The sequence below is a fragment of the Sinohyriopsis cumingii genome, unplaced genomic scaffold (genome assembly GCF_028554795.1).
Source record: "Sinohyriopsis cumingii isolate HCF-2022 unplaced genomic scaffold, ASM2855479v2 utg000552l, whole genome shotgun sequence".
Lineage (NCBI taxonomy): Eukaryota > Metazoa > Mollusca > Bivalvia > Unionida > Unionidae > Sinohyriopsis > Sinohyriopsis cumingii.
The window spans coordinates 429,609-454,374 of NW_028315908.1; the positions used below are offsets into that span (position 1 = coordinate 429,609).

Below are 24,766 nucleotides of genomic sequence, written 5' to 3' on the forward strand. Positions count from 1 at the left end.
TTGTCAACTTGAGAGGGACATAAACAGGAGCACATAATAAGCCGTTGCATTTAAGAGCGATAACTCTGCTGGAACTTGACAGGGCAAAGATTTCTCCAGTCACAAGATTTAGTTTCAATAACGTGTGTCCCAGTTTTAAGAAATCATGAAAAATACAAAATATAATCTATATATGAATTAACAATATCTATCATGTTGCTAAGATACTCATCTTCTTAAAACCTGATAGAAACTATAACTCTTACATAATGCATCATTCGATGATATTTTATGTATTTACTTATTTTTGATTGTTTCTGAACATTTTGTTTCTACACTTTTAAGCTCCACCCCACACCACACCCCGTATTGCGTGCAATTGGTACCGTTATACCAATATAGCAGTAACATTCATAGTAAAACTAAACAATAATTTTGTTTAATACAGTAAACTGTAACATATGCATCTTAGTGTAATAATAATAATAATAATAATAATAATAATGCAGAGAGGGTGAACAGATTACTTGCTGGAAGGTCCATGTTTGAAAAATAAAGCTTCCTACGAAAATAAAAAATAAAAACGTAATAAAGTCAAACCGAAGCCTCTAACTAAAACCGAGAGTTTCTCTAATTGGGTTAGATTTAGGGTTTTTTTTTTAATTACTTTAATTTTTGTCGTTCGTGTTTTTCAAAATTTTAATGCGTGTTTTTGTTTACCCGTCACTCATTTGTGGTCTCACCCTCTCTGCTGCTGTAATGTGTGAGTAATCAAATCATTATTATATAAATATTGGAATCTCGTACAGCTAGATTAGCTCGAGAGCGACTTGAGTCAGTTAAGAAATATATCCCTGTCCATGATGCTGCCAAGCAGCATCTACAAGCACGTCAGGAGTCTCAGGTGGAATTTGCAGAAGGGCCAGAACAATTATTGAAACCAATTGTCGAACCAACAAAACAAATTGTTACAGCAACTGAGGCGGTTCAAAAAACTATTGAGACACTGCCTGTTGATAATGCTGTCCGTCTTCAAGCAGTTCAACCACCACCCTAGCAACCTCCTCAGCCACAAACCAAAGTTCAACCACAACCTCTTCCAAGAGCAAGAACTAACATCATTGAAACATTTGCACCTGAAGGTATTGCCGCTATCAAAGACCCAGACTAAATACTTGATATTGCTGCGTTTGGATATCACGATATACATAAATATGTAAAACCCGAATTCTGATTTGATTAGGTATGCATATGTTGTTGTTGTTGTTGTTATAGGGTTTAACGCCATTTTTCAGCACAGGATAGGCTATACATGGCGGTCAGTATTAATGGTGGAGGAAGAACCCGGGAAAACCCGGAAAGAACCACCGACCCACGAGAAGCTAAGGTATGTATATCGCATCGCTACTAATACTCAACAAATCAGATCTGATGAAGATGTTAATAACTTTAATATTTTTAACCAGACAGTAGACGAGCGTATTAGACGATCAATTCTGGAAAGGAGATAAAAAGAAAAAGAACTTAAGTTGCAACTTGAAAAGGCAAAAGTAGAAAGGAAACAGAGAAATAAAGAAACGAAGTCGAAACTTAAGGAGGTTGAAGGAGAAAAGAAACAAAAAGAAGAAAATCTGCAATTTGAAGAAATTAGACGATGGAAGAAATTATATTTTTCACCGAGTAGGAAAGAATCAGAAGAAACAACAAGAGAGGAAGAAGGAGCAACCGGAAGTGGTCTTGTTACTCGAGGAAATGGTCTTACAACTCTATGTCCCAATAATGTCCTTGCCGATGTTAAACGATTAGAAATTCTGATTGGCGGAAAACGAGCCGGTAACAATTCCTCATAAATTATTATTGAAGCAGCTGATATTTGTCAACAATTATTATTATAGGAAACAACATGGCCGCAATCGCTTAACCGGTTTGAAGCAGAAGTTCCGTTTTTTAGTGCCGTTTCATGACAGTTGTGCTTGTTGCCTGCCTTCATCTAGGTTATTGTGTTCATTATGTATTGGCTGTTCAATTCGTATGTGTTTCTTCATCTCCTTGTTTTGGAAATGAGAACAATTAGACTTTTTCTCAGCTGTCTTGCTCCACTGTTTTTGAACAAACCGACATCACGTGATACTCGCCAGCCAACCCGTTTATGCTATGATGGACCCTCATTAATTGCTTTAAATGATCATTCCTTGGCTCTCAACACTACATTGTGCTCTAGACTAAACGAACTGGGACTACATTCATCATTACCTACATGTAAACAGAAGCGAAAAAAGAAACGTTGTTTCAAAGCTTGCCGGTGTAGAACAGGAAGAAGAATTCCAGTTATCTCCCTTATTTCGGCTCAACAATTTAAAACAAACTTCGACCGTTAATTAATATAACCTAATTCAAATCCCTATTAATTCGTCAACCTTTGTGTCAACTATCCAAGAGATACATCTGCGTATTGCATTATTCAATGCCCAGTCAGTAGGACCACCTGAAAAGCGCACAGAAATATTTAATTTTATCAACGACCAGAACATTGACGTCTTTTTCCTGACAGAAACATGGCTAAAAACATAAGGCGATGAGCCCAAGTGTGTGGATCTAACACCCACTGGTTGCTCCATCAAGTCGTTCCCCCGTAACTCTCGCGGAGGTGGAATTGCTGTCATCACAAAAAACTCCATGATCAAACGTCTTAACCACACCACAACATTCAGTTTCGATCAAACATCGTTTGAACTAGTCCAAACCACACTCACACTGGAGCAAAGGTCAGTCCATTTCTTCTGCCTATACTGCTCTCCTCCTAGTAGAAAAAAGAAGCTGGCTGAATCTCTCTTTTTGCAGCAGTTTCTGAATCTCCTGGAGTATGGAAATTCGATAGGTGGCAACCTAATTATTCTTGGATTCTTCATAGACTTGATGATAACATTCTACGGTCCTCCCTGGTATCCCATGACCTTGCATCAGCCGCTTAGAAGAATGTCACAAATATAGTCCATGCAGCGAAATCAGCCCACTACACTACTAAGATCATGGAAAGTTCCAGCTGCAAAGAGCTCTTAGAGATTACTAACAAGCTAATGTCAAGGAACAAATGCACACCACTTCCAACTACCTTCTCTCCAGTCGACCTTCCGGACATGTTTGCAAATTTCTTCCGTGACAAAGTAAAAACCATTAGAGATAAGCTTGACACCACAATTTCAATTGACTCGTCGTCACCATACAGTTGGGATACAGAATTTGAGCGGCAACCATTAGCAACATTGGAACCTGTCTCTATGGATTTCGTACGTACAATCCTGAAGAAGAGTGCCCCAAAGTCATGTGAATTTGATCTAATTCCAACATCACTGCTGCTTGAGTGCTTAGATCCAGTATTGCCTTCACTAACTGATGTTATTAATACCTCTCTCTCATCCGGGGAATTCCCATCATTTTTCAAAACTGCCATTGAACGCCTCTGCTGAAGAAACCAACACTAGACCATAACGATTTAAAGAACTACCGCTCTGTTTCTAATCTCCCATTCATATAAAAAAAAAATCTTAGAGAAGGTTGTTCTATCCCAGCTTGTATCTCATCTGAATTCAAACAGTCTTTTGGCAATGTACAATCTGCATATAGCCCTTGCCATAGTACTGAAACTACTCTTCTAAAAGTAGTTAATGACATTCTCTCTGCGTTGGATAGCGGAAAGATTAGAGTCCTCGCCCTCCTTGATTTGTCTGAAGCATTTGACACAATAGACCATGATATATTACTTCACCGTCTCCAGCATGTATTTGGCATTCATGATACAGCCTTACTGTGTTCCAAGTCCTACTTGGTCAACAGGACACAAATTGTATCTGCAGATGGAATACACTCCAGCCCAGTTGATCTATGTTGTGGTGTTCCACAGGGGTCTGTTCTTGGACCTGTTTTCTTCATTCTCAGTCGCTCTCAAGTGTCATAGATCATTATCCAGTGTCTCACCAATTGTACTCTGATGACACCCAAATATACATCTAGCCACCCAACTGAAGCTGATGCTACCATCCAAGGTGTAGAGAGGTGCATTTCTGATGTAAAATCAATGATGACATGTACCAAGCTGCAGATGAATGATGATAAAACTGAGGCCATTCTGATCACAACACAAAGACTTTCTCATTCACATACATTACCTCAAACAATAGATATCAGCAACACCAACATTAAATTCACACAATCAGTACGAAACCTAGGTGTTACTCTGGACAGTCCTCTCACATTGCACCAACATGTCATGAACATATGCAATGCTGCATATCTTGAGCTGAGACGCATCAGCTCCATTCGCAAATATCTTTCAGTTGATGCCACTAAAACATTTGTGTGTTCATTAGTACTTTCAAGATTGGACTACTGTAACTCAATTCTGTCTGGTTCATCTAAATATCTGCTCCAGAAAATTCAAAACGTTCAAAACACAGCTGCTCGGATCATACTTAGAGTACCACGATCAGAGCACACCTCCCCGCTGCTGTGTACCTTGCATTGGTTATCCATTCGATCCAGAATCAAATAAAAAAAAAATGTTCTCTGTGCTAGGTTTCACTGTCGGACTCTAGTCCAACATACCTATCCGACCTCACCCATGTGTACACACCAGCAAGATACTTACGCCCCTCTTCTGACAATCGTATACTCATTATTCCCACTTTGAAAACAAAGTCATATGGACAGCGTTCTTTTGCATACCAGGGCCCAGCAACTTGGAATGAATTGCCCACTGAACTTAGACACAAAGACACAGAGATCCCATTCAAGAGTGCTCTCAAAACTCACTTATTTCGACTGCAAGAACAAACTTAAAAACCTAATAATGTTTCCTACCTTAAATATTCTCAGCATGTTTTTTTTTGTTTTCTAATTTCATGGTTTTTTTTTTTTTTTGTAAACATATCATTATATGTTTTTTTTTCTTATAGGTGTTGTCTAATTTGTAAAACGCTTAGAGCTTCTAAAGATTATGCGCTATACAAAGTCCTCATTCTTATTATTATTATTATTGTTATTATTATTATTATTATTATTTACAGGCGGTATCATGGACATTAATATCTATCGTTGTCTCATTGAGGAAATCGTTGATGATTACCACAGTGATTGAGGTATACAATTAGATGAGTGACAAGAAAATAAGATGATCGTACATAATGCTCAACGTGGACCCGTAATGGTCAGGGTGGTAAATTCGCGATTACCAATATACAAAGTTACATACGGAGTCGCTGATGTTGTTCAGGGTCAATTTAGAAGGATAGCCCCAAAAGCAATACCGATTGAAAGACAATTATCAATGAAAGCTATTGACGTTGTTCGTGATAAAGGTATTGGTGTTCTTGCTAGTAAAGCTTCTCGGCAATCAAGGATAGATTAGCGCAAATAATACGACGAAAAACACAACCAGTAGAATTACCCAGCATTGAAGGTATGCCTGCAAATGATAGTAAAATAATAAATCAAGCTGCAAATCAAAAGTTAGCAGAGTTGGCTTATGTACCCATATCAGAAAAAGAAAGGAAAAAAGAATAACTGCTAGTCTGATAGCAGGAAGTGTTCGATAAGACGACAAGAATTATAATAAACTGTTTAAACGTGTATCTGATCCCGCATTAGACATGGATGCGCCAGTTCTCGAAGATTAATCTATGCGCGATTATCAGTATTATTCTTATGACGCACGTGTACCTAACGCACTTGAACGAATCGAATTACAAGTTCAAGATACCAGTAGATATTTTTTTACCTGCTGAAGCGTTTATTGAAGTAGAAGGTAGACTTTTGAAAACAGATGATACAGCATACGGACTTTTAGATCGACCTGATTTTGTTAACAGTGGTATTATGGCATTATTTAACAGTGCCATAGACATGATTGACGGGATAAAAACATTGAATCGGGCCTCGAAAATGTTGATATTGCTACGACGATAATGGGCCTTGCAAGATACAGCGATGATTACTCGAGGTCACCTGATCCGTCAATGATGTTTGCAAAAGATACAACTGATCACTCCGAAAGTAACAACGTGAGACTAAATGCTGCTGGGGACCCATTTGCATCGATAAATGACAATTTCAATTCAGAATTTGTCGCACGTAGACAAATGTTAAATGGAGAAGAAAATGTTTCATGTGCGATTCCACTATCACATAATTTTGGATTTTGTAAAATGTTAGAAAAGTTATATTTGGTGCTAAACACACCATGGAACTTGTAAGAAAAGCCACCGACAATGATGCAATCTGGCCACCCAAAGCAGTTGATGCAGGTAAAGTAATACTAACAGAACTGTCACTATGCATCGACGAAGAACAACGAATGTTATCTTTTACGGGTCAAGGTGGTAAATCAACATTGTCATGGTTGACAATGACTACAGATAGCGTTCAAAGTAATGCTGCTGGGTTGTTCACATGGCAGATAGCATCACAGCAGGGAGTTTCAGCACCACGACATATATTCATTGCATTTCAGGAAAATGCCACAGAAGATTCTCAGGAAAGAAATCCAATGGTATTTGATACACTTGATGTTTCTGAAGTTGCTTTGAGGATAAATGGACATCAAGAACCTTCTGAAGACGTTTTGCTAACTTTTGATCAAAATCATATTGCGCGTGCTTATCATCGGTTGATGACATTTATGGGACGTGATCAGAATTGCAGATATCTCAGCGGGATTTCACAACATTATATCCAATCTATTACTTTTCGTTGGAACATTTAGATTTATTCAGGCAATCTGTCGTTGATATACACTTCTGAGCTCGTTTAGCTTGACTACCTACTGGTGGTTACAGAGCAATCGCTGCTATACTCAGCGATAAAACAATGTTACTTGAAAGTGTTTTTGGATGAATGAGAGTTATTGATGCCCCAGTAAAAACATGTAATTAAATCGCTCATGATATTATAAATGTCACATAATCGTGTTAGTGTCAGTCTGACTCCTGTCAGCTTCAGTCAGTATCAAAACTAAATTCTGGAACAAAAAAAAAAAACCACTAAAAAAAATCAGATCAGAGGTGGTCAAAATAAACTTTCACTGACTGAACGTCAACTCAAGCACTCCAATAACGCCAAACGATCAAATACCGGTGTAAAATTTAATCTTTCTGCGGATGCCATTAAATACGTATTTAAAATAGGTGGTATATTTCCACTTCTTGCAGCTATACCGGCATTAATAGTCGCTGCGGAACCAGCTGTTGCAAAAGCAGCTGCACTTGGTGCTGTTGGAACTGCTGCTGGAATGGCACTAATGAAAGCAACAGGAAAAGGAATAAAACTTCTAAAAGAGGGAAAGGGTCTAACATTACCAGGAACCCCTCATTGGTATGGAAAAGGTCTGAGACTTTCAGGAACACTTCGCTGAATCTTCCTATGTCAAAGTTTGATTTACTCGATGCTGCTAAAAAATTAAATATAAAAAAATTTCAGAGCTGTCCTTATGCGTGATCAATTACCGAAACAACCAAAGAATATTGAAACAGGCATTATTAATCTCGATAAAAGTTCCGGTCCAAATACTCATTGGGTGGCATATGCAATTGATCCACATGGAATTGTTTATTTTGATTCATATGGCCACCAAAAGAATTTTTAAAGTAGTTAAGCACAATAAAAACTCGAGAATGATATTTAACATTACCAATACAGACAATAACAGATCCACCAATATGTAGGCGTGAAGTAATTGCTGTACTCGATGCTGTGTCACAGTCCCTAATACCACCTCATAAAGTCGTGCATGATAATACAAGCAAACTGTCCAACATTTTAAACAGATCTTAAAGTATAATGGTAGATATTTATAGAAGATCTTCTCTGAGTAAGACTCAGGGCAAACCTCAAGGCTATGACGAGGTCAAGGATGAACTCACTAATCTTTTGAGTCTTTCAAATGTAGACCAAAATTAAGTCGTTTTTCATGATAAAAAAGGACGATTAAAGACGAGTAATATCCTGCTGACAGATGTTATTCTGCGGGCTTCAGATGCAACAGAAGATAACTTAATGGTGTTTACTAAAAACCGTAAAATTAAAAACTCGGAGGAATCAGTTTTATCAATCATGGGAGAAATTGCTGGACGTATCAGAAGTATTGCGGATATGATGTACAGCGATTTCAATATGAGTAAAAATACAAGTATTAATGGGACAGAACCAAAATCAGATGATGTGGTAACAAAATGATATGTAGACAGTTACAACAACAAGATCAGAACTGAGATCAACGATCATTTATTAACTATACTAGTAATAAAATTACATGTCTTGGAGAACCAGAATCAAGCGATGAGGCTGCAACGAAGAAATATGCCGATGATAGCAACATTCTGATGATGAACTCATTAATGACAATGATGGAATGGCCACATTTTGATCTGAATATTCTAATCACGTACAAGCGTTTACAGATTTTCTTAGAAACACAAATAGAACCAATAATGATTTTTTGGAAATCCAGCAGTTATTTGATATTAAACTCTGACATAAATTTTTTTTACCGACTGTGTAGTATATACAGTAGCATCTGGACAAGCATTATGGTCACCAGTCAATAAATCCATTAAACATCGCACTGAGGTTACTGGTATATACAGGCTCCCAGTACTTGGCGATATCCACCACAATTTCACGGCGTTATCGACTAACTGGAAGCTCTGGATATATGTTTGTTATGTTGGTGCCAAACGACGAAGAAACATTTGTGGTAGAACCCGAACGAAAAAAAATCAGCTTGATTCATTATTGGTGTCTTGAATTAGTTGCTAAACTACCACCTACTAAAATATAATGAGCTCCCCAATCAACGTTCAACATTGCAGATACAATCAAGCACATGAATGGGAAACAAAACTAAAAAATATCGTTGACGAGTAAACAGTAAAAGTAAAAAAATATCGCAGACGTATAATTGTCGTTGATATAATTGTGTATTCAGTGTCTGATGTCATCGCTGCAGCCGGCGTATTGTTATCAACAATAAAAATTAAATCACCAGCAGTTGCAACAATTTGTGTTTCAGCTGATACAACAATTTCTGGTATTCTTAATATCATCGCAAAAAAATATGCACGTGCACAAATACAAAATTACATCATATAAAATAAAATTACATACAGCGACATTAGCATACTCCAAATTATCTTTTATAATATCATCAAGCCATAGTGATGGAAAAATATAAGATCTTGAGTTCACGAAGATGATTAGAATTTACAAGGTAATGACTGATAGAATCTAGGTCTGATTTAGAAAATCGGGATTTAGAAAATAATAATAATAATAATAAATATAATAATAATAATGTCAGCCCCGAGCGAGTTATTACAGCAGATTGTCGTTAATACAACTCCATCAAAAACTATGATGGTTTCAGGAAGCTTAACCAATCCTAAATTTAGCATAAACTTTCTAATTGCAATTCCAGGGAAAGAAATGGCACTAGCACAATTATGAGTATATCATAGTTGGCCAAATATTGGATCAAATTCATTCGGTGGATTACCAGCAAATAATTCGTCGGTATTTGCAAATACAAATAAACCAGATGGAACTCCCGATTGGCAAGTTGTGTGTATACCTACAGGTAATTATCGGTTTGAATAAATCAACGATGAAATCCAGCGCAGATCTAAATCTATTGCGGAAAAAGAATCCAAAATTGCCATCAATGTTTACGAACCAACATTATCAGCTGTGATAGAAACAAACTCTCTAGATTATGCTGTAGATATGTATTAATCATTGATTCAAAGCCTTTTAGCATGACCTGAAATAGCACCAGAGTATAAAAGATGGCCAGAAACTCAACGAGATGATTTCTCTATTAACGAAAATTATTTTATAAATGAACCACACTACTGAGAAGAATTTCCATTACATCCTGTTCTTCAACATCTCTATCCTGCTTCTTTAGTCAGACGTGTTGAAAATGATGTGCATGTTGTTCATGACAGAATATTTAAATCATTATCTACTAAAATAAAGATGAACTTTCAATTATATCAGCAGCACTAGAACGGTTATTTAAAAATTATATTCTGGAGTATCCTAATGATGATCTAAAAGAGAAAATCATTGAAACAATACATTTAAATCGAATTACATCAGACCTTGAGTATATTAATAAAGCAACCGCTGATATTATAAAAAGTAATGCAACAATTTTAACACGTCATAAAACAGAAACTGGTTATAAAGAAATATTTCACAATCATTATAAACTAACTGAAGCAGATCTGGCAACATTAGTAATACCATAATTTGAAACTGGCAAACTAAACATACGTGTTAATGATACTATTAATGAATATTTTCCAAAAATTGTTTAGTCTTGGACAAAATAAATCCACCAATAGGTATTCTCAAATATAACAATAATCCATAATGATGGAGGCCGGCATATTTCACCAGGAATCGTTAATATGACATCAACAATCGCAGTCAATCTTGTATGTGATGCAATTGATGGCAGCTATCAAATCGATCTTGAAAAATCAAATCAGGCTCAGCAGGGATATATTCTATACACATCTACACCCCAAATACCTCCTGGATATATAATCCTACAAGAACCCATTATTCCGGTCTATTTGCAATGTCATAATCCGCTATTATCAAGGATACATTTCAAACTAACTGACCAATCCGGACAGGAACTTGATTTACGAAATGAATTTTGAATTTGAATCTCTATGTAAGATCATACATCTTCACGGTAGTGATTGATTTTCAATCCTGTTTCATAATCAGGGGAAATAAAATATAATAACAAAATGTATATATTACTCATTCTTGTTTAAGGTATATGATATTCAACCTTGACAAGGGCAAGGCAGTCAGATTTTATAATTGATAAATATATGGTACTCACAATCATGAAAATCAGTCAGATTGTATAATTTGATGGGTGTATTACCCGATTAAATCAGATTATCAAACAATTTCACAAAATTGATGGGTATATTACCCACAAAGTTTCAGATTATTAGTCAATTTCATTAACAATTTTATGTTCAATAATTTTATTAATGATTTAATCGTTATTAAAACTTTTTCAGATTATCAAATAATTTCATGAAATTGATGGGTATAGTACCCATAATTTTTCAGATTATCAAATAATTTCATGAAAATGATGGGGTGAATGATACGTAAAATAATAAAAATCTCATCGAAAACAGAAGATTATATAAAAAATATTATCACAATAAAAATATTATCAGAATCAAAATAAATATTATTATCAAAATAAATATTATAATCTTGTTCTTCACTAATTCTCAAATTTGATAAGGTGAATGGTACCCGTAATTGTTAAAATCCTATTAAAACCAGAAAATTACATAATAAATATTATTATCAGAAAAATATTATTATCAGAATAATAATAATAATAATAATAATAATAATATTATCATTATCGAATGATCTTTGCAAATCCATCAAATTATGGATTTTCGAAGGGTCAAACCCCACGCGCTTTTCTAATTGATTTTAGGATTCATTCATAAATTTTCATGAAACACAGTCTAAAGCATTCTTTTTTATATCTGATTCTGATGAAATTGCTACTAAAAATGAACAAAATTATCAATAAATCCTAAAATCACTTAGAGAACTGCGTGGGGTTTGACCCTTCAATAATTAGTAATTTAACAGATTTTCTACTAACATATCAACTAAAATGAATGAAAAATACGATAAATTTTGATAAGAATGTCATATTTTTGCAAGAAAATCAGCATCATTAATAAATATTATTATTATCAGAATAAAAAAATATTATCAGCATAAATGTCATAATCCGAATAAAGACTATTATTAGAATCAAAAAAATATTATCAAAATAATTGTCAGAATAAAATAAAATATTATTTTTAGAATCAGAATAAATATTGTCAGAAATAAATCTGAATCAGGATAAATATTATCAGAAATTTTAAAAAATATCAGAATAAAAAAAAATATTTTCAGAATAAGAATAATTTTTTTTATCAGAATAAAAATAAAAAGCTGAAGCTTCACTGATTATCTAATTTGTTGGGATAAAAGATCCTTTAAAAATAATTATAGGACTGATTTTATACTTTGATGGGGCTATATGGTACTTAAAGTAATAATTAAAAGGCTGAATGAGAATAAAGATTATTATCAGAAATAAAAGTAAATAAATATTATTATCAGAAAAAATCTAAATGAGAATAAATATTATGAGAAATAATCCGTTACACTAGACAAAGTTTAAACGATCGCTGCCATAACATTCACTTTCACAATTACTGACACTTTCATTTTCACGTGCAGACATCTTTCTCAATAGCCTCACGTGTGTGTTAATAATTTTTTGGTTTCGTATTTGTTAGCTAATTCTGATCTATTTTTTTCAATAGTGCGTGAAGAGATACGAATTTCTTAACTTCTGTATCTTTCACTGTCAGCAAGGATTGAAACACAGCTTGCAGAATGAGCCTAATGAACCTATAGTCTGCTGGTAGTGTATATCTATCTTCAAATTTTCACTGTTGTAATGATTCAAAATCGCAAATAATTTTTTCAGGATTTAGTTAATCAGACAATATGAAATTTTCGTGTTTTAATTTTTTAATTGCAGAAATAATAACAGTAATGTTTTTGTAGTCCATTATATTATAAATGTATATTTAAATTATATTTCTCAACCAAGACGATTTACAATTGTGAAGGATAGCACAAACACAACCTCTAGATTACTAAATAAATATTTCACTTAACTCTGTTCACTACCGAATGCACTTCCAGACCGACTGGGAGAGGAAATTCTGGCCATCTTTTATAGTCATGAATATGCCCACGCAAAATATTCCAGAAAATCCGAGTTATTCTGGAAACTTCGTCTGGAAATCCCGTCATTTTGCTTTCGCGAATGTTTCAGAAAATTACATGATTGAGTTATTCTGGAAACTTCGTCATATCTGCAAATTCCCTCAACATACAAATCCACGCTGAGGAGTAGTTGAAATTATAGCTTGTAGATTGCTGGTCTACCCGTGCTAGAAATTGTATGTGTCATAATACTCCAAATAGAATCAGTTGCTCTTTCTTTACCACCTTCAAGTTCACCGGGTTCATATATATATCTGACAGTCACATTACCTAGTACTGGTTGTTTTGAAAAGTCCTGTCACTGTATTGGTCTGTGGTTTTTTTTGTAATTACATTAATGGGTTTCATAGAAATTGCACGAGTAATTTCATTATTTAATGCAGCTATAACACTTGGCAATCTTGCAACCCATTCGCAAGATCTCATATCTTTCTGAATTATTTCCTTTGCATACTGATATCCAAATGAGCGCTCAGCAAGTGTTCAATTAAATCATTCAACAATTGCCTGATCACAATGAATTGCAGTATGTCCTCGTCTAATATTGACATTATGTTTTTTCATCAGAGATGATACTGCACCAAGAATTTCCTTGCCAGGATCAACTTATAGTAACTGTGGCCATTGCAAGGGTCCTCGATAAATTCATTCAAATGCAGATACAACTTCAGCTGGTGTTTTAGTTCATAGTGGTTCTGCTTCTTTATACCTACTTGCAACGTCAACGACAGTTAACGCATATTTGTATGTACATGACTGATGTCTACCAATTTTAATAATATAGTGTGGTAAAAACAAAATATCTGCCTGATGAACTTCATTAGGAGTGCTGACATCAAAATGTGCATGCTGATTTTTTGTTTAGGTGGTGTTAGATACATCTGTCGTATTGCCTGTCATGCTAATCAATTTGCAGCAACAGAACGTGTAACCTCTGCTGCATCAGTGAGTTTACTAATCTCTGCTCTACCCCTCTGATATCCTCTTGGCCTATAATAAATCAATTTCATTATAATAATAATAATCGGTTGATTAATTACTGGCCCCTAATACTAGTTTACCTTTAACCGTAGATCTTATCAACCAGTTAGCTAATGATTCTCTGAAAGATTTATTTTTTTATGGAATTTAACGAGTGAATCAACTTCACATCGGCAATATGTCGCTGTTGTAAATCTTTATTTTTATATGCTACATCATGAACGTGACATGCTTGATCAATCACATTTACTGGATACTCTCCATGTCTTGGTTGATCTCGCTCATCAAGTCAGATATGAAGTTGAGTTCCAGGACCACAATAATTATATCCGGGAAGACGTTTTTCTCCTGGATACTTAGCCCTGGTAATTTTCCTAATGAAGCAGTGATATCACCACCTGTTTTCATATGAGACAAAATAAATATATATTTTTTGTACCATATTTTACACATTTGCCTGTAAGTGCATGATTTTTACTTTCTGTTATTATTGTTGTTAATCCACTGGTGGGGGAGGATGCTCTACATCGAACACAATATAAATCCATATTATTTATTCTTTTTGTATAACAGTGATGTCATTGATTTCTCAGCGACACGAAAGCAAGAGCCAGTCAAACATATTTCAGCATTACCGAATTCCCTCAGAATGATAATAATAGGTCCATCTGGGTCTGGTAACACGCAATTATTACTTAATCTGATAATGAGATGGCTCAAGTGAGATAAGTTATATTTAGTGGCACCATTCCTAGTGATAAGAACACAACTAGAAAAAAGTAAAAGTCTTGTGTGCGCTGAGATATTTATATGACAAATATTTAAGCAGTTGCCATAAACTCTTATATAAGCGGTTACTTTAAATATACAAATAAACCCAAATGTGCCCCAGATACACCCAAATATACCATTGATATAAAAAGCATATGTTCTCCATGTACAATAAAGTATATGAAAAATTTCGGAAAAGAACAAACGTTGCAGCTAATGGTTCAGATTTTCTCTGCGTACTATGACATATAGTTCTGTGTGCATTTATATAACACGCTCATATGTATCACATATACAAATAAAATCTCGTTACAGATCTGTATTTTTATTTTATACAAATTATTAGAGTTCTATAAAAATAAATACAACCAAATACACATGTGCAGCTTTTGTCTTTGCTGTTTTATTGATGGCTTCTTAGAGAAAAACTGAAGTAGGTCCCAAAATTGAACTAAACCTGAATGACAAACATGACAATTTAATTAAAGGTATATAAATTCAGTTGGCAAGTAAACATAATTAAATATCAGCCAAACAATTGTTTTTTCCCTTGCCAAACCAGAATAATGTGAATAATGGTTATAGGAGACATGATTACAACAGAAAATACTGTATAAAGTAGTAAGAGGCTTATATATTCTTGACAAATAAATCATGATTCATCTGTACAATATGAAAATCCCTGACAATTTTAAATAGAGAAGTTCTGATTCACAGTCAACTGGGGCTTTTCACATATTCTTGTTTACTTATGCAAAAACATGCAAAAATTTAAATTTGTTCAATAAACCAGAATGAGGTAAGTCTTTGACTGATGTCTTTAGTAATAATGAAAAGAAAAAAAGTATAAATGTAAACACAATGAATAGTTTGTTTGGCCAAATACAGTTTGTTGTAAATCATAGACAATTCAAGGTACTCTTTTCAGAAAGGAATAAATTGCTTTTAAAGTGGCCTTTTAATAGAAATGCCTTCATTTTCTGTGTAGAAGAAAACATTCTCAGAAATTTGCGTTTAAATTTCACTTAATAACACAAAAAAAAACACTGATTGAAGAGCCCAATGATTAATATGTTTGTCATAACATACATTATGTGCCTTTAGATGTTAAGAAATATGGAGATTAACCATTGTTAAATTTCAGTCTAAATTTGATTATAAGCTGTATATATTTATGATTTATATATTAATATGATGAATGGTCGTTGAACATTTTATAATGGCGTAGTCTACTTTTACCAATTATTACTATTAAGAAGCGCACATCCATTTAGCATTTGTGGATGCTCCACTTCCTCAGGTAATAAATCATGTAATTCAAAATGAAATTTATTCATCTCTATTTAGAACAAATAATCAAAAAAATTAGTAGGAAAGGTTGATAAACAACCTTTATTATATTGTCTCTTACACTGCATAAAGAAATGCTGGCGAAATATTTGGTTTGTAATAAGTATATTAAACATCAAAGTAAGCTGCAGTCATGCCTCCACAAGGTACCATCTGGCAACAAGAACAATACATGCTGGCTAACATGGCAGTTCAATTTTTTTATTGGATTAATTTAGGTATAAAAATCCGAACCACAGTTTTTTTAATCAACTTTATAAAGCTGCTTCATGTACATCATTTAACCACAGACAGGACCTTCTCCATGGTAAGAAGATGTAACTACCTCCACCTCTTATTTTCACTCCTAACATATCAAGATCAGGTAACATAAATGACAAAGAAGCCAAGTTTTTAAGTACCATCTCCTAATATAGGTGCACCTCCCAGCTTCTCTGATGTTACATTAATACCTAGTAGAGAATACACATCTGTTCCAGTGGTAACTGAGGTATGGATAGGATTTACCATCATCCCCTCAACAATGGGAGGTCACTGGTGTCATATTTCTAATGCAGTATGCAGACAATATTTAGCAATTTTGTTGCTAAAAGAAGATTGAGAGTTTTGATTTGAGATGTAGATGTTATTCTTCTTATGTATTATGATCAGTCAAGTATTACTGAACATATTTTACTTCAAACATTAGCTCTTAATGTCATCACAAATTCGTTCATAAAATTTTCTTTCAAATGTATCCATTTACATTTTCATTTTGATATGGGAAAAGAAAATTAATTGCAGTAAGCAATGAGTGACAGAAATCCATTAAATGCTGACAAATTTATCCAGAATGATGCAGAAAATCTTGCTCATCTCTGGTACACAGAATTAATTTGAAATAAAAAAGTTCCTGGTAAAGTCATGCAGCAAATGCCAAAGTGTGATGAAAAATTATACCAAAAGATGAAACAACAGTTTGTCCAAATCATGTGCAAAATACATCAAACGGTCTGCAAGTGAATGAAAAAATTCGACCTGACCTTAACATTTTTTGTATACCTGTGACATTAATTCCAAGGTAAATGGGGCTAGCAAGTGTGTTGCAGAATGAACTCTTAGTTCTATATTGATTTATTCCATGTAAGAATGAAATATATGAAGGGACTATAAAAAGTTAACAAAACTTTAATCCCTTACTGCAAATTTTCTAAGTGACCCTGACCCTAAGATCAAAGAGGTGAGTGAGCACATCACAGGACAGAGTCTCTAAGTTTAATAATGATCATCCCATGCATGAGTGAAATTCATCAAGTGGTTGAGAAACATACAAAATAAAACAATTCAAACCAAACCAAATTTTCTATGATAGTGACCTTGATCCAAAGACAAAAAGTTCAAGTGAGCATGCTGCAGAATGATTCATCTTAGTTTCACCCCATGGTATGAACAAAATTCATCCAAGGTTTACAAAAAATACATGCAAATGAAAGCACCATAACAAAAACCTTATTGTAAATTTTGTATGCATTTGACATGACTTCCAGGTCAAAAGGACAAGCAAGCATATCAAAGAACAAAATGTCTCAGTGCCAAAACTAATGAAGATCTATCAGGGGTTTAGAAAAGATATACCAACAAAATCTTTAACCAAAACCTTCAACTGTTGATACCACAAGCAGAAAAGAGATTGATACATCTTGTTTCCAACTAACGTAAGCTCAATAATAAATTTTAGTGAGCTTTTCTACAAAAAAAATGGGACAAATGGATATATGAATATAAAGACTAAAAGGCTCACGTATTCCTAATAAAAATTGTTTAGAAAACTATTATCAGTCATATAAGAAACCATCACATTTCATGTTTACCAAAACATATGTACTAGAGCATTTGAAAAACAACAACATGGGTTTTACTACCAAGATAATAATAAAAGTGTTTTATAAGTTTGCAACGTAAGAAAAACCGATCATCACAAATCAAGCAACATCAATGGCAAAACTTAGAGCTAAACTATTAGTTTCAACATAATGTATTTGTATATAAGTATGCAATGGGTCATACTACAAGTTTTCAAGATTTTATTTGAATCCCTTCCCATAAGTATGCAACAGCTGAGAAAAGGGTAATCATAGCTGTGCCAGCAGGTAAGGTCAAACTGGCAACTTGAATAAATATATCAGCAGCAATTTTGGACTTGTGATGAGCAGGTTTGGATCAAAGTCTCTCCTTTATCCTTTGTCTCAGCAAAATACTGAAAAGGATTAACCTCCTGCAGAGAAGAAAAACAAAATAAAACAATAATGATAAAAAAAAATAAAGGAAATCTAAAACATCTGCAAATGCAGCATGATAAAAATGTCAAAATTTAAAGACTTTTTAATATAGTGTTAAAATGGGGACAACAGTTGTGTTTAAGAATTTGAGGGCATCAATGGGATTTAAGGTCCAAGTTAAATGCATTTTACATCCTGTTCATACACGATCAAGGTAAATTGTAAAACTACCATTAACGTCCTCAATCCAAGAATACAAGACTTTTATTCTCCTCTGCATTATAATTAATTAAATTTTGGTACATTTATATTTATGGCTCTCATACAGAAAATAGCTCCAGGTGGCTGTATGATCTAAGGCACTCACTTTTACAGATCACCAACATCTCACCTCTGTCTGCATGGGTTTGAGTCTCAGGCACAGCCAATGTGGGTATGTGAGAATGTTTGCCAGTAACTGTCATGGGTTGGTGTTTCTACTTGATTTTTCAGGGTTCCTCCTCTGCCCAATACACTGGCTACCATATATCATGTGCTGAAAATTGGTGTTAAAAGCCCATGAAAACCACTATCATGTATTGAAAATATACATATCTGCAAATACATGTTATAAACCAACATCTAGCTAAAAGGATTTATTTCCTTCTCTAATTAGGTTTGTAGAGGACCTGAAGCAAATTAGAAATTTGATACCTTTTAGTTTGCAAAGCATATGGTCGAAATATCAACAATTATAAGCCATGGAAATGAATCTAGTGTTAGAACTGGACTGAACTTTTTGGGAAAAGTGATTTTTATATAGTCTGAAAAGAGTGAAAAAATGGGGTAGTCCGTATTTAGAATATTTATAACAGCTGCTCAAAACATCAGTGAAACCCTAGGATCATATCAAATATAAAGAAAAGAAATGCTCATTCAACCGAAGAAAATAATAGTTTTCCTAGTCCTGTGTTATTATGTAAGATGGTAACTTCAAAAATAGGTTACTATCAAAATTGGGTGACTTGTCAAATTACTTTGCTTCCTCATTCTACAGGATGAAACATGAAAACAAATTTGTTGACTTTACTAGCAATTAGCTTATAAATTTACAATTCTAGCAATTAGCTTATAAATTTACAATTACTAGCAATTAGCTTATAAAGCTGTACATTGTAATAGGTTGCTTGTAACTGAGTCACACATGGATGGGTTTTCATCAACTTCTTGTAATTGGGTCACAAATACACTTGATTTCACTCACTTCTTGTATGTGGGTCATGAATACACTGGATTTCACTCACTTCTTGTATGTGGGTCACAAATAAATGGGATTTTACCCACTTATGCAAGCTTCACATGTGAAGTTTTATCTGTAATTGGATCATAAATGCATGGGATTTCACCTACTTCTTCAAGCTTCATCTTGTAATTGGGTCACAAATGCATGGGATTTCACCCATTTCTAGTAATTGGTTCACAAATGCATGGGATTCCACACACTTCTTCAAGCTTCCCATTTAAAGTTTTATCTTGTAATTGGACCACAAATGCATGGGATTCTACCCACTTTTTCAAGCATCACATGTAAAATTTATATTGTAATTGGGTCACAAATGTATGGGATTTCATCCACGTTTTGTAATTGGTTCACAAATGCATGGGATTTCACCCACTTGTTCAAGCTTCACATATAAAGTTTTATCTGTTTATTGGTAACCTTAGAGACTGAAACATATATAGGACACATGATCATTCAAGTAACATACAGATTGATAAAAACACAAAATACTACCTTTGAAGTGTATTACATATCCTACTGGACACAGAACAGAGAAAAGACACTAATAATTGAAATTCGGATCACAATGTAAAATCACTCACTGGCCTGAAAAAGGGGTAAAGTCATCAAATGGAGAAATCGCAAAGTCAACTTTGCTTTTTCTACAAACAGCCTCTAACCATTTGAGTCAGATAATTAAAAACAAAGCAAATGCTCATTAAAATGTATGAAAACAGTAAATATATTTTTAGCCTAATAAAGTAAAATTGTTATGTGACTTTGTTACTTTAATTAAGGCAGTAACCATGAGAATAGTTTACTACTAAATTGTGTCATAGATATCGATGTACAAATTCTTTTTTCCTATTGTTAACGGATGAAATTTAAAACAATCATCTTTACTTTTACTAGCAACCTGACAATGGAACAGACATAATTTAGCTCATGCCAGCAACTGACAAGGATTTAATCTATCATAATACCATCCTACACCATCAAACAATTCTACCAAAAGCTCCATCAAGGAACAATCTACAAAAATTATGGGCTAAAAATGCATGGAATTATACCAACATCTGCAAGCATCTATGTTCAGAAAAAGACATGGCTTGATACTACACTTAGAATAAATGATAGCATTCAAACCTGGAAAATGGTGGGGCTGCTTTTAACCTTATGATATCTGAGAAAAAGGGAAATTACATTCATTCTCTCTGCATATAAGGGCAACATTATAGGCACTTGGGTGACTTTTTCACCTGAAATACCTTCACTGCAGACTATTTTAACTTTCCAGATTTACTTACCACAGCTTCAATGAAGTAGCAGCAGTCATCCTGCTTGCTAACTGGCTGGAAGTCAAACTCATCAGCATACCTCGAGGATGACAGTATAGTGGAAAATTCATCATCAACAGAAACCACTATACTGGTCTGTAAATGAAGTACCTTTATCTATTAACTGAGATTTTCAAAGTATCAGTTTAAGAACAGGGATGGGGTATAAAAATAAGATTAAGTAGTCATTTTCTTTCATGCTCTGTTAGTGAACATACCAACAAAAAGGTTCCTGTATGTAGTGTTTGAATTAACTGAAGACTTACTGGCCAACAGACCAGTTCCATTTCAAAGAAGCCAGTCCACTAAAAGATATTAGGCTCCAGGTTTTTCTGATAAAATCACCATAGTTTGAAAGTGTTGGCAATACCATCAATGCATTCAAAAAACTATGTAAATATAACAGTCCATGAAACAAATAAAAAAGTAAAAAAGCCTGGGTTTTTTTTATTTTGTACTACATTCCCATGAGTTCTGAGGCACATAAGCTCCAGCTGTAATGCTCAAAATTCTGGTGTGAAACAGGCAATCTCTGGAATCAGAACTCAGTCTTCAAATACTGGGCAAATTCATGCACCAGACAATGTGGAACATCATGTGTGATTCTAGTAGCATCATATTTTTTTCTCTCAAAGCAATCAGGTGGGTATGCATTTGCCAAATATCATCACATCATCAAGCATCTCTGAACAACATATGCTTTTCATCAGGTTCATACAAATGCTTTACAATACCATGAATAAAAACACAGCATCCAAGCCATCTATAACTATTTTGAGTAGAAAGTAAAACTTTTGTTCTTATCATTTTGTAATGAAATCCACTGCATTGATAATAACTTCAGATGTACCAAGACTAACTTTCTTATGTTAGGTACTAAACTGAAAACAACATATTAAACATAAAAACCTGGGCATGTAAGGCAAGCCCCTGATCAAAGCACTGCTGGAAAACATGACCTTGACCCAAGGTCAAAAGGGGAGAGAAAACATGCTGCAGAATGAATTGTCTTAATGTTGATGTAAATTTAATTCATTTAACATGTAAACAAAATGCATCAATGAGTTCCAAAAATATAAGCCAATGATAAAACCTTAATGGAAATTTTCTATGACAATGACTTTGACCCCAAGATCAATGGAATCACAGCATATGTCATAGAATAAATTGTCGTAGCTTGATAATCATTTGTCCCAAGTATGAAGAAAATCCATCAAGAATTTGGTTAATATAAGCAACTGAAAAATTCTGACTGTGACCTTGCCATTAATATTGTGGCCTTGCCATTAAGGTCAAAAGGACATATATGCATGTCACAGTATAAATTATTTTAGCTTCATAATGACACATTATAATAATAAAGAAAATCTATCAACAGGTTTAAGAAAAATAAGAAGATAAAAAGCTTAACCTAAAACATAACACAAATTTTCTATTACCGTATATGTTGGGACGCCATATTTGTTGGGACACCATGCATTCATTTTAAAAGTAATTTTTTTGTGCACTATATGTTCTGGGACACATCGTTTATCTCGAGTCGTAAGTTGTGGGACACCTTTTAAATCATTCAAAAATTACATGTCGGAAACTGCACTCCAGCTGAAATTTTATTTTAAAAAATATAAAACTGTTTACTTGAGATAAAACTCTTTAATCCACTGCAGCAGCATGTCATCAAAACAAACCTCCTCCTGCATACGTACGATCTATTCTTTTGGTATATGAATATTTTTTTTAGCTTTCTCATACTGTGAAAAATTGTTAGAGGCAACACACCACATGAAGCGGAAACTGCAAGGACAAAAGTCAGATTTTTTCAAATCTGCACTAGTCTTGCTGATTCTCACACTTTTGACACCCATCTTATTGTCAGTCCATCCAGGAATGCGATCAAAGTACACTAGAGTTTCATATGTTAATGATCATATTGTCAGCGAAATGATCTGTTTCTCTTCTGGCCTTCACGAATTCATCACGTGATTTTATTTTCTCCAAATCTTCTGGATGATGCTGGGTCATCGATGTTTGTGCACGAAGCACTATATTGTGTAACTTTAAAAACTGTTCCATTGTTTCACTTTATTTTCAAAATTTTCGTGAATAGTTGTGAAAAGGAACCAAAGTTAGCTTCCATATCTCGGCCGTCTTTGTATATTCAAAGCTAAAAAATAAAAAAAATCGGCACACTTAAAAGAATCCAGTTGGCTTCCAATGTCAGCTTGCTTTGCAATAAAATAACCTTTGTATTGATATCCTTTTAAAAAATAAATTGGCTTCCGAGTCCAAAGTCGACTTGCTTTGTAATAAAAATAACCTTTGTCTTTGATGTCCTGTCGGTAAGTTCAAAGAAGAAGTTTACTGCTGGCTGCCAGTTGTGTTTATTTACCAACAGGGCTTCTATGTGCTTGGCATCTGTAGTAATAATTAATACAAAGGTGCACTGGTGTCTGCGGGTAAATAGTAATGATACTTTTGTAACCCGCGCCGGCGAAAAGATTGTCACTTGCACAAGTGAAAGTATTTTCAAACAATGATTTTTATTTGCAAGATACTTTCATACAGTAGACCTGGATATAAATTAATCTTGGCTATTTTGCACCTAACACCGTGCCATGTGTGAATGGCAGTTGTCTTCAATATATCAGTTGATTATTTCCCTCTCATTTGCAAAATCGTTTGCTTCTCTTCTGGCCTTCATGAATTCATCACATGATTTTACTTTCTCCAAATATTGCTGGTTCATAGACATCTGTGCACAAAGCACTATATTGTGTCACTTTAAAATTTGCTCCATTGTTTCAATTTATTTTCAAAATTCCCGAGAATACAGTTGAAAATGAACCCAAGTTTACTTCCATATCTCGGCCGTCTTTGTAAATTAAAAAAAAAAAAAAATCGGCTCTCTTCATAGAATCCATAGGCAGTTTCCAATGTCAGCTTGCTTTGCAATAAAATAACCTTTGTTTTGATATCCTTTACACAAAAAAATGTAACCAAAGTCGGCTTCTGAGATCGGCTTGCTTTGTAATAAAAATAACCTTTTGTCTTTGATGTCCTGTCGGTAGGTTCAAAGAAGGAGTTAACTACTTGCTGCCAGTCATGTTTATTCACCACCAGGGCTTCTATGTTCTTGGCATATGTGGTTACAATTAATACAAAGGAGCATTGATGTCTGCGGGTAAACAGTAAGGATAATTTTATAACCCGAGCTGGTGAAAACATTGTCACTTGCACTCAAGTGAATGTGTTTTCAAATGACGATTTTTATTTGCGACATACTGTCATACAGTAGACCTGGATATAATTCAATCTTGATTATTTTCCACCCAACACCGTGTCATGCATGTATGGCATCTTCAAGATATCGGTTGACTAGTTCCCTCTTGTTTGCAATTTTGTTGGCTCCAGTTTTCAGTCGGATAACATGTTCAAACCTTTGAGCACAACCACACACAATTGTTTCTCAATGTTCACGTCAATGAACAACGTGGTGTGTGATATCGGACATAATTGATACACGCTACAGTATGGAAGCCTACGCCACTTATAAGGATTTCATGGAAATATTTTATTCTTTAATGCTCATGTTGAAAAAAGGAATAAATGGTAACAACACAAGGTTAGTTTCTTTGTTTTTATTATCAATTAAGCGTTTTATTTATCTATTTTATTGCAACATGCAGTGGGGGGGGCAAGCACAAATGCAATACAAATTTATTTTGTATCTTAAATCTTGGGACATATGACCAAAGTGAAAAAGTGTTTCACCATAAGTTCTGGGACAGGAAAAAAAAAATTATTTTATCGTGTCCCAACATATGAGGTAAATACGGTACTATGACCTTGAACCAAAGGTAAAATGGGTAGGTGAATACATCATGGAATGAATTGGGTTAAATGGTTTCAAAATGATTCATGCCAAA

At 34.2% G+C, this 24,766-nt stretch overlaps 1 protein-coding gene across 2 annotated transcripts in view; it reads right to left on the reverse strand.

The window, feature by feature from the left end:
• Positions 1-8,237: 8,237 nt before the first annotated feature.
• LOC149773810 (arsenite methyltransferase-like) overlaps positions 8,238-24,766 on the reverse strand; it is a 41,530-nt gene continuing 25,001 nt past the window's right edge. For both annotated transcript variants that reach the window (XM_089945986.1, XM_089945985.1), the window contains 2 exons: positions 20,811-20,936; positions 8,238-18,238 (listed from right to left, as the gene is read on the reverse strand). In XM_089945986.1, the coding sequence (XP_089802112.1) occupies positions 18,146-18,238; positions 20,811-20,936 (219 nt within the window). In that variant the 3' untranslated portion in view covers positions 8,238-18,145. The remainder of the gene's footprint in view (positions 18,239-20,810; positions 20,937-24,766) is intronic.